The sequence below is a fragment of the Amblyomma maculatum genome, chromosome 10 (genome assembly GCF_055883805.1).
Source record: "Amblyomma maculatum isolate TAMU_Amacu chromosome 10, ASM5588380v1, whole genome shotgun sequence".
NCBI classification, from domain to species: Eukaryota; Metazoa; Arthropoda; class Arachnida; order Ixodida; family Ixodidae; genus Amblyomma; species Amblyomma maculatum.
In genome coordinates, this window is record NC_139353.1 from 84,589,954 (window position 1) to 84,607,043 (window position 17,090).

Below are 17,090 nucleotides of genomic sequence, written 5' to 3' on the forward strand. Positions count from 1 at the left end.
GTCCTTATTGTATCTTAAAGCTCAAAACTACGGCGGATCAATATCACGATGCAGTTATATCTGACATTCCTCCTAGCCTCTTCGACTGTAACTGATGCATGCATTCAAACGAGTGCATCCGGCGGAAGTGCTTTCACCTGATTCTTATAAACGCGTCTTGCGGTTTAAGAACGCTATCTGTATATAAATACATACAGCTAGTTCTTGCATGAGAGTGCGCCAACTGCTGCATTTTGACTCTTCATTCGCAGCGGCTCATTTCTGGGCAGAATTTGCTCAGGGAGACTCCAACAACACGGCAGGAGAGAAAATCCCGGATGAGACTGGGAGGTATGAAATAACGTCTTGCGCAGGCGTATTCTCAACATTGTACCTTGCATTTTTTTCCCCACGTATTCAGATGTGCCAGACATCAGCATCACAGCCCTGCTTGTAATGTCACAGTTCCTTTAACAAAAGAACCAGCACGTCGCTATATTCGTATCAGCTGCCACTAGAATAACTATTCGATACAGTAGTTTATTCTACACGAATGCCGACGCCGTTTTGCGGAGAGTAATGCCTCTAGAGTTGCTGTTGATGGTGGCCACAGAACTCTCGGTGTTGCGCTTGAGGAGACTGTATATACCGGAACACTTGCACTTCCTAATATCTTTACTTTAATACAAAAACTGTCCATCTATCTGAAATGCCCATACTCGGAGCGGGAAGCTTTCTACCGTTGCTTCGAAAGGGGCTGATCGTATTGTGGAGCTATACTTTATTATACTTGTCCTTTTAACGCTGGCACATTTGCGAGCTCAATTCATACTGTAGGAATGATTTCTACTTTGTTCTACCATACTATCACATCTGACGCTTACGATTCACACTGCATGCCTATGAATATACGCCGGCGCCAGCCTGAGCTTCCAACATATTTCTTCAGGAATATTTTGCAAAGTTTACTGAAGAGAGCTGCCTTCGAATGCCGCAAGATAATTGATGTAGGTTGAGAGGAGCGGGCGATGAAGAGTAAATATAGAGCTGATTGAAATATATTGATGCAGTCGATTCAACATATTTCTCTTATTGCATACTGTTTCTATTAAGTCGATCATCTATGAAGTGCAACCAACGTCATCGTGGTAGAGGCTGGCAATGTAGAGATGGTGATTATAAAGGGAGATATTTTGTAACACAGCAAAATGTATGAATGTGTATTTCTGGTGCACTAGCCAAGGAAACACGGGTAAACATTTAACGAATATTTACCCCTTTTAATCGACAAAATTGAGTTGATCGATATTTAGGTTGTCCACTGCTTTATACAATATGCGACGTAGTATGCTAAGTCTTTTTAAACGCACTCTACTGTTAAAGTGCTTCCAAATATGTATGTGAAAGGGTTTTTTTACTGTGTTTTAACCGGGATAATAGCCCTCTCGAAGTTGCACAGCGAACCACACAAAAACACAGCCAGTCTAGGCCCCCACAAGCGAGCCCGAGCAGCGCAGCGGCACTTCGTCGTCCTTATCCTCGTATTCGTGATATTCTCTCCTACTTCATCCTCGTCTTCGCAATATCCTCACGTAATTCACTACAATTTCCCCCGGAGCGAGGAAGAGCCATCCTGGCGACCTATGATGAGGGCAAGAGGAGCGGATCGTAGTACGTTTTGAGGCGGCTCACGTGCACAGTTTCGCGGCCGCGATGACACATGTCCGAAGAGGGAGTGAGTGGCTCCACGATGTAATTCACAGGGGAGATTTGGCGGATAATGCGGTAGGGACCGTGATACCCGGTTCGACATTTTGATGACAATCCCGGTGGGTGCCAGGAACCCAGAGTCAAACAAGGGATCCTGCAGGAAAAACGTGTGGCGTCTGATCTTTGTCGTGGTAATGCTTTTGGCGGTCTTGAGATTCCGATGTAAAACTCCGGGCCAACTGGCGACATTTCTCCGCATGTTTGGCAACGTCTGAAAGGAGATTACACTCGGCGGAGTCGGGACGATTTGGTAAAATAGTGTCCATCGTGGACGACGCCTCACTCCCATAAAGGAGGAAGAAAGGGCTATATCCAGTGGTTGACTGCGTGGCGGTGTTGTAAGCGTATGTCACGAAAGGAAGAACAGCGTCCAAGTTAGTTGGATCGGCGGCCCCAACGTACGTCGTCAGCATATTTCCGAGAGTACGATTGAAGCGCTCAGTCAGTCCGTTTGTTTGAGGGTGATAGGCTTTTGTATGATGCGACATTCGGCCAGTAGAGCTTCAACGACGTTGGAAAGGAACACGCGTCCTCGGTCACTCAGCAGCTCTCGCGGCGCGCCTTGGCGAAGAACAAAATGATGTAGCAAGAACAGGGCAACTTCACGGGCAGTAGCGGCGGTCTCGGCATACCGGTTGAGGTGGTCGGTGCCGACGATAATCCACCGGTTCCCAGAAACTGTGCAGGGAAGTGGCCCGTAAATGTACACGCCAATGCGGCCAAAAGGGCGGGCTGGGCATGGAAGTGGTTGTAAGGGGCCAGAAGCACGAGGTGTTGGTGACTTGCGGCGCTGACAGGCGATGCAGGAGCGGACGTATTTGCAAATATAGCCGTACATGCCGCGCCAATAGTAGCGTTGAGAAATTCTCTGAAACGTCTTGACTACACCAGGATGGGCACACTGAGGGTCGGCATGGAAAGAGGCGCAAATTTCATATCGTAAATGGCGGGGAATGACGAGAAGCCACCGTCGACCATCAGTCATGTAATTGCAGCGGTAGAGAAGACCGTCTCGTAGGACAGAGTGGGGTGCCTGACGCCGTAAAGTCCGAGAAGGCGCAGCAGCGTTAGGAGAAGTGGACACGATGTCGATAAGAGATGCGAGCCACGAATATTTGCGCTTCTCCGCGGGCATGTTAGCGACGGTTAGAGAGGAGAGGACGGGATCAGCCGCCGTGGAGCAAGCAGGTTCGTTGCAGAGGGGAGAACGAGACAGAGCGTCAGCGTCCATGTGTTTACGGCCAGAGCGATATATAACGCGGATGTAAAATTCTTGAAAGCGGAGAGCCCATTGTGCTAGGCGGCCGGACGGGTCTTTAAGAAGGGACAGCCAATATAACGCGTGGTGGTCCGTGAGGACGTCAAACTGGCGACCGTAAAGGTAGGGTCGGAATTTCGTTAATGCCCACACAATTGCCAAACCCTCCTTTTCCGTATCTGAGTAGTTGCATTCAGCTTTAGAGAGAATACGACTCGCGTACGCGACGACGTATTCGTGAAAACCGTTCTTCCGTTGTGCCAAGACAGCTCCGAGGCCAACGCCACTCGCATCAGTATGGACCTCAGTGGGTGCTGTCTGATCGTAGTGGCGAAGAATTGGTGGCGAAGTGAAAATACGGCGCAATGCGTTGAACGCTTCGTCACACTCGACCGACCACGCAGTTAAGTCACTGTTTCCTCCGGGTAGTTTCGTAAGGGGTGCAATTATCGAAGCAAAATTCTGCACGAAGCGCCGAAAATAGGCGCATAGACCTATGAAGCTTCTAAGTTGCTTGAGCGAAACCGGCTTAGGAAAACTCCGCCACTGCGCGCAGCTTGGCCGGATCAGGGCGAGAACCTTCCTTAGAGACGATGTGCCCCAAAATAGTCAACTCCCTGGCACCGAAGTGACACTTCTTAAGATTCAGTTGCAGGCCGGCGTCAGTACGACAAACCAAAACTTGTCGCAAGCGCTCTAGGTGCGTAGCGAAGTCGGTAGAAAAGACAACAATGTCGTACAAGTAGCAGAGGCAGATGTGCCACATGAACTTCCACAAGATGTTATCCATCATCCTCTCGAATGTGGCGGGCGCATTGCAAAGACCGAAGGGCATCACATTAAATTCATAGAGGCCATCCGGCTTCACAAATGCGGTCTTCTCTCTGTCACAGGCGGCCATTGGCACTTGCCAGTAACCGGAACGTAACTCAAGAGACGAAAGGTACTCGGCACCTTGGAGGCAATCAAGAGCGCCGTCTATACGCGGAAGGGGGTAATTGTCCTTGTGGGTGATTTTGTTGAGGCGCCGGTAATCGATACAAAAGCGAAACGAACCATCTTTCTTTTTCACTAGCACCACTGGTGAAGACCAGGGTCTTTGAGGTGGACGGATTACACCACGTTGTAGCATGTCCTCAACTTGTTCATTGATCACGCGACGCTCTGCCGCTGACACACGATAGGGGCGCTGTCGAAAAGGCGAGTTAGAGCCGGTCTGAATGTGATGCGCGACTGTGGAAGTGCGGCCTAGAGGTGTGTGGGCTGCGTCGAAGGCGAAGCGAAATGTTTGTAAAAGGGTCACAAGCTGCGTCCGGTATGTGGATGGAAGAGCGCCATCGATGGCGGTTCGAAAGACGTCGTCTGGCAACAAATCAGGCGTCGGAGCGGACTGCTGAGCATCGATGTAGTTGCTACGGTAGGTCTCGGAGGCGCCCAGGTCAGACAGAAGGTGGGCTGGTTGAATAGAACCGGGAGATCCCCACGTAGCAGAGTAATCGGGCGCGGAGACGGATTGTAGATGAGTAGATTCGTGAAGCCACCGTGAACATCGAGAACAGCTAATGGCAGCGGCAGGTGTTTGCGGTGGATGAAGGATGCAGACGGCGTACATAAAACACTAACGGCTGACACGGCAGGACACGAAAAAGGCACAACGGCACGAGCCTCTGGTGCTACGTCATCTTCAGCGATGGTGAGCTTTTGAGGACACACCGAACGGTTGTCGTTGGGCAGTGCGTCGCACAGTGCAGAAAATTCTACTTCAGCACGGGCGCAATCGATCACGGTGTTATTTTTAGACAAGAAGTCCCATCCGAGGATCACGTCGTGGGAACAAGATGACAAAACTATGAACTCGGCACTGTACAGACCTTCAATGACGACACGCGCTGTACATGCTGCTAAAGGTGCAATCCTCTCTTCACTGGCAGTGCGGAGTGACAAACCGTTAAATGACGTCGTAACTTTTCGTAATCGTCGGCAGAGTTGCTCATGAATCACTGACACTGCAGCACCCGTATCGACCAGCGCATATACGGACAGACCATCGATAAAGATCATTATAACGTTCGTGGGCGAAATATGAGGCCTTGAGCTTTTCGCAGAGCACGCAGTTCTTGCTTCAGATACCGCGGAGTTTAGTTTCCCTCGTCAGCAGGTGGTGGTCGCCGGCGCATTGGTGACAGTGACCGGCGACGCGGAGAAGGAGAGCGATGGGTTGTATACGAACGCTGTTCTGTGGCATACGCAGGCGTGTGTTTTAACAGGATTAATAGCCCTCTCGAAGTTGCACAGCGAACCACACAAGAACACAGCCAGTCTAGGCCTCCACAAGCGAGCTCGATCAGCGCAGCGGCACTTCGTCGTCCTTATCCTCGTCTTCGTGATATTCTCGTGTAGTTCATCCTCGTCTTCGTAATATCCTCGCGTAGTTCACTACAGTATGTTTTAAATTTAGACACACTCCTAATGTGTAATTCCCGCAAATATTCTATCAGAGTAGACAAAATGGTTTCATCAGCTGCACGAGAGGGAACTTGGGCAAGCCGCTTCTTCAAGAATGATCGATCCTTTATGTAACGACCCTGCCCAGTAGCCTTCAGGAACAGAGCCCTCGGCTTAGGAGCAGACCGGCCATTCTCTTGCATCAATCCTTCATCCTCAAGAAATGTTCCCTACATTAACGATGCGCAGTCCGACATGCAGTTAAATGCTCTATATGTCCAATAACACAATCGTTGTGTTTATAGACGCAATAGCTAGCACTGCATTTTAAAATCCGTCATGTAGAGCTGTTGCTATACACAAATGCGGTGATAATGCACAAAAGTTGTTATAAATTTGTTTCTCAATTTTCGGCCAATATTCATATTTCCTGTCTATTCAAAAGGTATAGAAAAATTAATACATACACGCATGACCTCGTTTTTAAGTAAACAGCATGTAATAACAAGCTCGCAGTTTGGATTTATGAAAAGCCTTTCTACAGAACGTGCACTTCTGCTACAGAAAGAAGAAATACTGGGCACACCATGGTACCATGGTGTGCCAATGGTGGGGACCATGAGATATTGGCACAATGAGCAGTGCACTCTGGCCGTGTTTGTCGACTACTGAAAAGCATTTGACCGAATTAATCACATTAAGGAATCCGACTATATAGGCTTTCGAGGAGCGTTTCATAAATTATTACAATTATACCTTCCACACCGCAAGCAGCAAGTTTGAATTATCAATCATGTTTCATATTTTAGTAACATAAAAGCAGGTGCGCATTAAGAAAGCATACTGGGGCTCCTACTCTTCCTCCTTTATATAAATGATTCAGTTGACATAGATACTGCCACGAAATTTATTATTTGCGCGGTTGACACTACACTGCTTTTCCACGGGGCGAAACCCTGCTGACGGTGTTAACGATGCCAATATTGGGTTAGGAAGGCTTTCTTTATGAACCATTGCAAACACTCTTGCAATTAATACAACTAAAATAAAAATCGTGATGTTCCGACCAAAAAAACCTCAAAATAGACAATATTTTACTACTGAAAACGGAACATTAAAAATTGAAATTGTCTCTCAAATGAAATATCATGGCGTACTCATTGAAGAACATATGACCTGAACACGCATTAAATTTATTCGAGCCAGATTGCCGCGCAAGCGTGGCATCCTCAAAAAATTAGTTTTATTTATCAAGTAGCATTAAACTCGTCATTTACAGAAGTTTTTCCATGCCCTACATGAAATATTGCAATTCGCTGTGGACAGCAACTACTTTCGCCAACATTAAAAATCGTCATAAATTCAAAAGAACGCGATTCGTGCAACTCTCCACAGGCTTGTCACACAGAACCCCTCTATAACGACCTCGGTTTGCCCTCAGTACCGGACCACCATAACATGAAATTTCTTAAGCGGTATAAAAAAGGCACTAAGCGTAATGACTATTTTTAGTATTGTTTTCTATCTAAAAAAAAGGAATAAGGGCACGTAACACTCGCATGTTGCAATAATAGGACGTTTCGCGTACTCGCACCAACTATAGAAAGCAAATGCTACGTTTTCTTCGTCTCAGTTATTAATGCCGTTTTCCAAGCTGATTTCTCCGCATTGACCTATGTTTCTTCTTTCTTTTTGTTCTTCATATCTTTAATATATTTTCATTTTGTTTGTTTCTCTTTCTTTTATTTCCTACCTAATTAGAAACCGTAAGTTCTTTACTGTGTAAGTGTAGGTGGGAAAGTGTAAGGTCATGGTTTATACATGGTTTTTCTGTAGGCCTATGTCAAGTGCATGGGGTCGTAGACCTCATCAAGCCGTTTTGACCCCCAGTATTGATGCAAAAGGGGCTGAAAGGATCTGAATTTGAATTTGAATTGAATCTCGTAAGGGGCAGGTGATAACGATTGGTCTTCGTCTCTTGCATCGGCGTATTTATATTCGAAATTATGATGTTGGTCCTCTGCCTTTCTTCGCGATTTCAGTATTGTTATTACTGTTTTATCCGAGGATTTCAATATTCTGCTTTGCATCAATGAAGCAACAGTACCGGGGAGAGAAAGCATAGTCCGTGATGGCATGTCGGACTCAACAAGAACCTCTGCATATTCGGGGAAGCACAAAGCGGATTTCGGTCCTCGAATGGAGTGGAGTGGAGGGTGTAATTTACTGCCTGCGAACGCACATCTATGCGGGTTATTTGAAATATTTTCTTGACACGTGATCTAGAATGCATTTTAACAGACATCCTAAAACAATTCGCCTAAGTTTAACCAACCATCTGTATCTATTAATGATCTGTGCGGCGGGAAAATTATTTTGGTAAGCCTCACTTACGTCGGTTTTTGTGGTTCGCGCTCGTGACACCAAATACCGTGTTTTGTTGTGTTCAGTAATATTTATCAATTATAAGGAGATATAGGCTAGTACAGCCTCTTAGTGGGTGACCTTGTTCATCCGTCAAGACGAGACAGCATCGTAAGTGACAGTGGAGCTTAGGAAACTGGTTGCCTGTCTATTCTTTCTATTACTCTCGTACAAATCCTGATCGCCGCTTATCCTGGCACAGTCGGGAGATAGCACCACCACCACAATTCTCATAAAGTTTCGCGCGTAACTTCCGTGCAGTCAACATGCCTCTTTGAAAAATAGAAAGCTTTCGCCAAAAAAATATACTCTCAGCTTCCTCAATACTAGCTCCATCAGAACTTCGAAGAAACTTTTCGTGTTTTATCGGTGCTTCCAAAGACTCCTGTGCGAGCAATAGTAGTGCATTTCAATGCTGATGAGTTGACACCCAATGGCTGAGTTTTTTCTCCTTGCGGCCCCTTGCAGCTACGATACCCTCAAGGCCTACAACAGCAAAACGGTATACCTGCGACTACCACGCAAGATCACTTCGTATCGAAATCTGGGGATCTACAGCAGTAAAGCAAAGGTGAGTAGCGCATTTCCCGCAACCAATGTTTATCAAATTGCAGATAGATCTTGCCTCTGAGATTCTCCATCTTGGAGTTAGGAAAAAAGAACAGATGTTCAAAACCGTAAAAAGCAAAAGGAGGTACAAGGAAGAAATCAGGCCGATAATGGCAATAACTGTTGAAACATTTGGAAAAAGAAAGCTTTGTTGAAAACAATGAATGAGGCAAATAAAGGAAGTCAATGCTGTTGTTCTCTGCACATAGCTGTAGTGGTATGCCATGCTTCTACAATTGTTGAACCTACTCCGGCCACAGCATAGCTACAGTACTGAGTCGATAAATCCGGTAAAAACAACCATAATTCATAGTTTGCAACAACTTGAATTATGCTGCTAAAACGAGGCCAGCTAAGACAACACGAAACACCCCTAGAAGCCTGGAAACAGCCGAGGGTTGTTCAATCCATAGCGTTCATAAGAGCTGCCGTAATGCACAATTCAGATAGAGAGTAAGGAGGCCGCCAACTGTGTCCTATCGTTCTAGACATTTATAGAGTCTGTGTCGTTACCGACGTTGCCATTTTTTTTTTGCATCGATGGCGCGCACGCCAGAGGAAAAATATGTTTCATTCGCTTTAGCTGCTTGTCCCTCTCCCTCCTTCGTTGTTTTTAATGCTGGAAACATGCGCTGACCAGTACGCTGCATTCAATAATATTACTTACTAAAAGATCGTGCCACGAAGTTGAGAGCATCAATTACGCACGCAGTAATTAGTTATCCATGAGTAATACTCTCTTATCAATATGCTCTCTCGCAGCATAGTAGACAATGCAGGCGCTTGTACAGAACCGCCTGTGCTAGTAGCCAGTGCTAGTTCCTGGACTAGCTACTCTCCTTGATAGTGGTATCGTTTTCCGTAAAGGGCTTGTACCTTATACTTACGTCTATTTGCATACTGAGATTAAGCATTCAATATATATCCCGTCTCCTATTCTACGTCAGCTACTCTGAAAACTAGGCAGCTCAGATTCTTCTTTCGTCCGGACCCGCCCCGTGAAGAGGTCCCTCCATACAGCCGAAGCTCATCTTGCATTGCATGCTGACCTAGCATCAAAACAGCGTCTTAAACATATAAGACAAACCCTCCTCTGTACCTTTTTCAATAGCACTGCGTTTTGTGCTTAAATTGATACCGGCGCCACACTGTCCGTTTTAATTAACTCTACACATCACCGGCGCCTGAATAAAATACACCCCAACCTTCGTGATCACAGTTCGCGTTGCTAATTGCGGTCCTGCAAATATTTTCTCATGCGCACTGTGTGCGTTTTCATTATTATTGCGAAAGCAATACTACTCTAGGTTTCGAACCTTCAGCGTTGCGCGTTGCCGCACCCAAGGAACGCTGTCACGTCACACCCCACGTGACCCTGGGGTGAGAGCTGGGCTACCAACTCAAGTGGTCGGCGTAGCGCGGTCGCACCCAAGTGACGATGCGACGTCACACCCCACGTGACACTAGGATGAGAGCTGGGCTACCAATTCAAGCGGTCGGCGCAGCGCGGTCGCTGCCATGGCATAGCGCATGACGTCACACCCCACGTGACAGATGCGCTGGCAGGAGCTGCCAACTTGGGTCTCTCGTTTCACATGGGACATTTATGTCAGAATCAGCCTGCTAGCCTTCACTCTACCCCTATAGGCCACTAAGGCACGTTTAAACGGCTTGGTTAAAGCGGGGCTTTATATGTGGGCTGAGGAAGAAGAAAAAGAGAAGAAGAACGCTCGGTCACCCGCAGCTAATGCTTTCGCTCAATATTTGGTTCAGCAGCGTTGAACCCTTGTACTTTTTTGCTGGTTGTCGCGCTCATGTATTTTCACTAGCGTCGACGAATACCCTCCTGATGGGGACTTCGCGTAACTCCTTAGCCAATTCAGCAGTCGTGGCGTAGAAAGGGCGTGCCAGCCCTCGTCCTCATTGACTGGTACGCTGACATTCTTCGTTGGACCTTCCAACCTAAACACTCTGTGAGTCACCCTATTTTTGTTTGGCCAAGATATCTCGCTTGCCGGATTACACTTCCGCCCAACACTTTACGGTACATTTTTCTCTCTCCTGGAGACGACTGTTTCGAATGCTAAATCACTGTTGTAATACGTTCCATGTCATGACGCCAAATTTATTATATCAAAGTGTCCACGAATCTCCCCTTTCTTAATGCAGTAGTGTGAACTTGTTCACCAAGGCCTTCTACGAAGAAAATCTGCAGCTTGAAATCATCTGTGCTGACCAACTTTACTTCTTAAATTCGAGCATGGGAAATACATTTATAGCGTTCGCCGACGCTATAAAGCGGAGGCGCTGAGATCAGCGTTACCACCCCGAGTTAGAGGAAAATAAAGATGTAATTCGCGTGCTCGGAGCGCAAGCACGGCGCGGGCTGTTCAGAATGAGAAGCCTGCCACGCTGGTCATTTTTCTCTGGTGCTCCGCTGCGATCCTGCAAATTCGCAACAGTGGTGACTCCGGCCTAAGCAATGGCAAAACCCAGCAACCTACCGCCCTCAAGCGACCTTCCGCCTGACGCTACCTTGCGCCAACGGGACGTCGCAGCTCTCCAGCTCCGCCTACCAACATTCTGGCCCAAGTGTCCAGAGATTTGGTTCTCCCAAGTGGAAGCCATCTTCCATCTGCTCCACATCACCTCGGAGGAATCTCGGTTTCGTCATTTACTTTCCAACCGGCCTCCTGCAGTGACTCAAGAGGTGGCGGACATTATCGCTAGGCCATTGGGCGATGCCCCGTGCCAGCGACTAAAGCAGGGCCTTCTGGACCGCACCACGGTGTCCGATAGTGCGTGAATCCAGCAGCTGCTCACCTACGAAGAGCTTGGAGACCGCTGCCCCTCCCAGCTACTCACTAGCATGAGGTAGTTCCTGGGCGAAAGCAACGCCGACTCGAATGGCGCACTGTTGAGGCAGCTCTTCCTTCAACGCTTGCCGCAGTCCACCCGCCTCATCTTGGCTGCTGCGGGGGATTTGACCCTTGCCCGCCTCGCCCAGCTCGCTGATCGAGTCCACGACGCCACTTCTTCTTCCGTCGCTACCCTCTCTTCTCCACCGCAGACCTCCGTCATTTCCCGGTTAGAGGTCCGGATCGATCAGCTGGCCGCTTCTATCAATGCCCTTAGGACGTCCTCTCATGCCCAGCACGGTGTCTCCTCAAAACCTCGCTGTCGTTCGTCTTCGTCGAGCGGTCCGCACTCGTCCATTCCTCGCAGTCCGCGTCTCTACTGGCATCACCGATCTTTCCAGCACCGCGCCCGCCAGTGCACTCCACCATGCAACTGGTCTGGAAACGCGGAGCAAGATCACTGACGGCCGCGTGTCACCTCGCTCTTGAACCTGGCCGCCTATTCATTGTCATGGACCGCATTTCTGGAATGCGCTTCCTCGTCTACACTGGTGCCGAAATCAGCGTACTGCCGTACTCCAAGGCCGACCGTGTTTACAAGTCACATGGGCCTATTTTCCGTGCGGCCAACTCAACCTCCATCGCAACGTACGGTCTCCGATCCCTCACTCTGGACATTGGCCTGCGGCGCACATTTCGATGGGTCTTCATCGTTGCTCATGTACACCAACCCATCCTCGCATCCGACTTCCTGACGCATTTTGATCTGGACGTCAGAATGCGTTCCTATCCTCTCAGCGACAGCAAAACGCGCCTTTCCATCACTGCCGTTATATCGCCTTTTGCTTCCACTGGCATCCGAACTGATTCCGTCATGCCCGCACGTCCACGTCCTCGCAGACTTTTCCGAGGTCACGAGGCCTTGTAATCTCCATCAGCCATCCAAGCATGGTGCAACCCACCACAATGTCACGCGTGATCCACCTGTCGCAGCTCGTCCGCGCCGCCTCCGCTGAGAGCGTCTGGCTATTTCAAAACTGGAATTCGACCACATGCTCCAGCTGGGTATTATTCGTCCTTCATCCAGCGCTTGTGCCTCACCACTCCATCTGGTGCCCAAGAAAGAACCAGGTGACTGGCGTCCGTGCGGCGACTACCGGGCTCTCAACACTCACACGGTCCACGACAGCTATCCCTTTCCACACATCCAAGACTTCACTGGACATCTGGAAAGCTGCAAGATCTTTAGTAAAGTAGACCTTATCAAGGCGTACCAACAAATCCCTGTTGAGCCGGCCGATATTCCGAAGACGGCCATCACTACACCCTTCAGACTGCTTGAGTACGTGTGCATGCCATTTGGGCTACGCAAAGCAGCTGAAACTTTCCAAAGATTCATTGCTGGAGTGACACGTGGACTCCCGGCGGTATTTACCTACATCAACGACATCCTCGTCGCGAGTCCTTCTCCACAGGATCACGAGCGTCACCTGCGGGAACTCGTTCAACGCCTCTAAGAGTTTGGCTTGGTCGTCAATGCCCAGAACTGTGTTTTCGGCTCTTCTGAGCTCGAGTTCTTGGGCCACCATATCTCGGCGCTGGGAATTCGTCCATTGCCTTCTCACGTACAGGCTGTTAAGGACTTTCTAGCACCCACTACCCTAGGCGAGCTCCATGAGTTCCTGGGTCTAGTGAAGTTTTCACGGCGCTTTATTCCGCACTGCGTCGAGCTTCTTCACCCCAACTGACCTTCTCCGCACCACCAAGTCCTCATCCTTCGCGATTTCCTGGTCTCCAGAAGCTCAGGCCGCTTTCACGGCAGCAAAACAAGCCTTCATCGATTCTGTCGTCCTCATCCACCCTAGGACTTCTGCGCCCACTCGCATCATGGTGGATGCTTCTAGCGTGGCCATTGGTGCGGTTCTCCAGAAGCAGATCGACTCCGAGTGGCACCCACTGGGTTTTTCCTCTCGGAAGCTCCAGCCTACCCAGCTCCAGCGTATTTGGCCGTGAGCTGCTCGCCATCTACTCCATCATCCACCACTATCGCCATTTCTTCGAGGACCAGCCATTTTACGTTCTTACGGACCATAAGCCTCTGGTGTACGTGTTCCGTGCGAACTGTTCGACGTACGTCGCCCGTGAACTTCGTCAGCTGGTCTACATGTCGGAGTTCACAACCGATATTCGACATATCAAAGGCACCGACAACAAGACAGCTGACGCACTTTCTAGCATTACCACCATCGGCGTGTCTTCACCTGCTGTGGACTGACAATCTCTGGCCCGGGCGCAGCTTGAAGACCCTGAGCTGCAAGCCCTGCGTGCGCACCCCCGAGCCCTCGGTCTGCAGCTCGTGCCTCATCCATTTGTACCCGCATCGCTCTGGTGCGACATATCATGGGCTATACCGTGACCGTTCATCCTGGAGGCCTTTCGTCGTGCCATTTTCCATTCCCTCCACGACATCTGCCATCCTAGCATTCGAGCCACGCAATGCCTCGTTATCCAGCGGTACGTCTGGCCGAACATTAACACCGACATTCGCCAGTGGGCCCGCTCGTGCCTTGCTTACCAGTCCGCCAAAGTGACATGCCATACCATGACTCCCCCTCAGTCTTTACTGCCTCCTGGATCGCGCTTTGACCATATTCACCTTGACCTGGTTGGACCGCTTCCCCCCACTCAGGGCTACAAGTATATTCGGACGATGGTTGACGGCTTCACCCGTTGGCCTGAAGCCGTGGAAATTCTGTTCATTACTTCGCAAGCAGTTGCCAGAGCTTTCGTTTCAGCGTGGGTTTCCCGCTTCGGCTGACCCGGCATTGTTACCACGGATCGCAGCCGCCAGTTAGAATGTGCCCTCTTCACTTCGCTCACACGGCTACTCGGCACTAAACACTACCTCACCACATCATACCATCCCTGTGCCAACGGCATGGTCGAGCGGCTCCATCGCCAGCTCAAGGCTGCCCTCACTGCGCGCCTGGATCGCAAGCACTGGGTCGACCACCTCCCTATGGTGCTCCTAGGCCTCCGTGTCGTCCTGCGTCGTGACCTTGGCGGTTCGACGGCGGAACTCGTCTTCGGTATATCCCTGCGGTTTCCCGGAGACTTGTTCATACCTTCGGCTCCCTCGTCCCAGCCCTTACAATAACTTCATCACCTACAAGACTGTCTTCAGCATCTGCGCCCAGTGCCGCCTCGCTCATCTGCCCATCAAGCCTTCTGTGTGCACCCAGACCTTGCTTCCTCGACGCATGTGTTTCTCAGGCGAGACGCTGTAAAGGCGCCTCTTACCCCCTCATACGACGCCCCGTACCACGTTCTCAACAGGACGACAAAGTCAGCGACAATACTGCCGGATGGCCGTGAAGAGGTCGTCTCTCTAGATTGCCTCAAACCCGCGTACTTCGAGACACCTCCCCAGGAGGTCCCCTCAGATGTTTCCGGCTTATCTGCAGACCTGCTTGCCGCCATGGCACCCCCATCTCTGCCCCGTCGGCGCGTACATTTCGCCGTTCCGTCTAGGCGGGGGGCCTTATAGTGCCCGCCGATGCTATAAAGCGGAGGCGCTGTGATCAGTGTTACCAGCCCGTGTTAGAGGAAAATAAAGATGTACAGCGCGTGCTCGGAGGGCAAGCACGGCACGGGCTGTTCAGAATCAGAAGCCTGCCACGCTAGTCAACTTGCTCTGGTGCTTCGCTGCGACCCTGAGAATTTGCAACACACTTTTTTCTGTACCTTCCAAATCGTTGACGTCCGCTTACCGCTGCCATTCCTTTAATTCAAAAATGCGGCCAGAGGGAAGGCACAGTTCTACACAACCCTTTGCTTTGATAAAGCGGCGTTTTAAACTGCCTGCCAGCAATGTTCAACTGTGTAGCCCGTACCTTACATCTAAGTTTTCTTGGAAAATCCCGGTGCTAGCGCTGGTAGTGCCAGTCCCATTCACAAGTCTCGGTACCTCGGCGGCCTCTTTTTGATGGCGACGAAAAGCAAGGCGCCCGTGTGCGGTGCGATCTCAGTGCACGTTAAAGAACCATAGGTGGTCGAAATCGCGGAGTCCTCCACTACAGCGTCTCTCATAGCCTTAGTTTCTTTGGGACGGTAAACCCCTCAAATCAAACCAAAGCATGAATGTTCCATAAACACATTCTTGATTAAATGTGAGATCATCAAGATTTTGACAAGCAACATTATCGCACTTTCTGTTTTTCATGGGTCTCTTCTCTTATGCTTGTCAAGGAATAATAGAGCTATGGAATAAGTGTGCACTATCGCCACCGCAGTAAGATAGCCAAAATGACATGCAACCTTCTTCCTCAAACAGACACTGCGAGTGACAAACTTTATCGCGCCAGCTGCTTTACCTGGCACCGTTCTTTCTGACTGGTGAAAATTCCCCGCGGACGAACCAGACCACAAAAACTGCGGTCCTCAAATTTGACTTCTCTGCCAACCTAAACTCATGTATTTCGTATTTGTAAGACATCTCCTACATTCGTAGTTGTTATAACCTAACTCTGGACATTCAAGCGGACTAACTTAGGAGTGTTTATGATGCCAATGATTTCCTATCCAGTTTTCACAGCAGCCTCCTTTAACTCTCTCTCATCGCCGCCATTTCCTTCCGAGTCGGCCTTTTTATCTCCAAGAAATACAATTAAATATGGTCTCACTCATTTGGGCGACCGTTCGACCTAGCCCCTACAGCATTCAGGGTGTATACCTGCACCTTGCGTTAGTGGAATGATGCTCTCAGATCTGCTGACTTGTGCTATTATAAGTAGAGGTTCGTGCTCAGCTTCTCTTTATAACTCGCGGTCTCACGTACCTGCTGAATAATGCTCGGTTCTGTCTGGGCCAAGAAACGGTTGTATGCTTCGTAATCACTTATTCTGTTCGCACGACGCCACACTTACTGTCTGAAATTCTACACCTCTAATGGATTTGGTGTGTGAAAAGAAGCGGTGATTTTAAAATTTAGGAGTGTACCTCTTATGTTGTACTGGCTGCTCGAAATTCCGACGGGGGTTGCAACTTTAGAGCAGTCTTGGATAAAACAATTTATGCCCCGTAAGTCACATATTTAGGCGCCGGAAAGTTTGGCCGATGAAACAATGTCCGAAAGTCGCCGGATGTCTGTAGACTATAAGCTTTCATCATTCTAGATATATGTCGATATATGCGTGATCCACATAATTTAAAGAGAGATCAAAGTGTTGCGTGGAAACATTTTTGGACAACTGCATACGGAAGCATGGCGGACGACAAAGTTACATCAACAACCACAACATCTACATTTTCAACCAATGCAATGTGAAGTTATAATAATATATGTGGATAGAGTACCCTTTCATTTTTGATGCTGGCAGTTATTGGTGGCAGTGTGCAGCTTTAAGGCGACTGGAAGCGTCTCGCATAGACTTCAAAGTACAGCCAAAGAGAACCGTGATGCCCTCAGGATAGTTACCTGTTTATGAAGCGCTTTCTGAAATAGGTTTCCTGAATGACATTTTATCCTGCCTTGGTATTTACGTTTAGAGTGTAAGCGCTTACGTTTCGGGGCTTTTGTCTACTGTCAGCGGCTTCGAATTCATGATGAAGGATTTATCAAGTGACAATCAAAGACTTGAGTTAGAAATGTCTCTAAGCCCGAAGCAGTGTTCACCATGATGCTTAGCCATTCTAGAAATCGAAGATGGCGTCCACCCTAAGGCGCACCGGGGTCAGGTGGTGCCAAC

The 17,090-nt window shown here is 49.0% G+C and overlaps 1 protein-coding gene across 1 annotated transcript in view; it reads left to right on the top strand.

Annotated features, from left to right (window-relative positions):
* LOC146176924 (protein Skeletor, isoforms B/C-like) overlaps positions 1-17,090 on the top strand; it is a 34,945-nt gene that overhangs the window by 3,410 nt on the left and 14,445 nt on the right. Inside the window, exons 3-4 of the mRNA XM_084581424.1 lie at positions 252-330; positions 8,345-8,447. Coding sequence (XP_084437550.1) covers positions 252-330; positions 8,345-8,447 — 182 coding nt within the window. The remainder of the gene's footprint in view (positions 1-251; positions 331-8,344; positions 8,448-17,090) is intronic.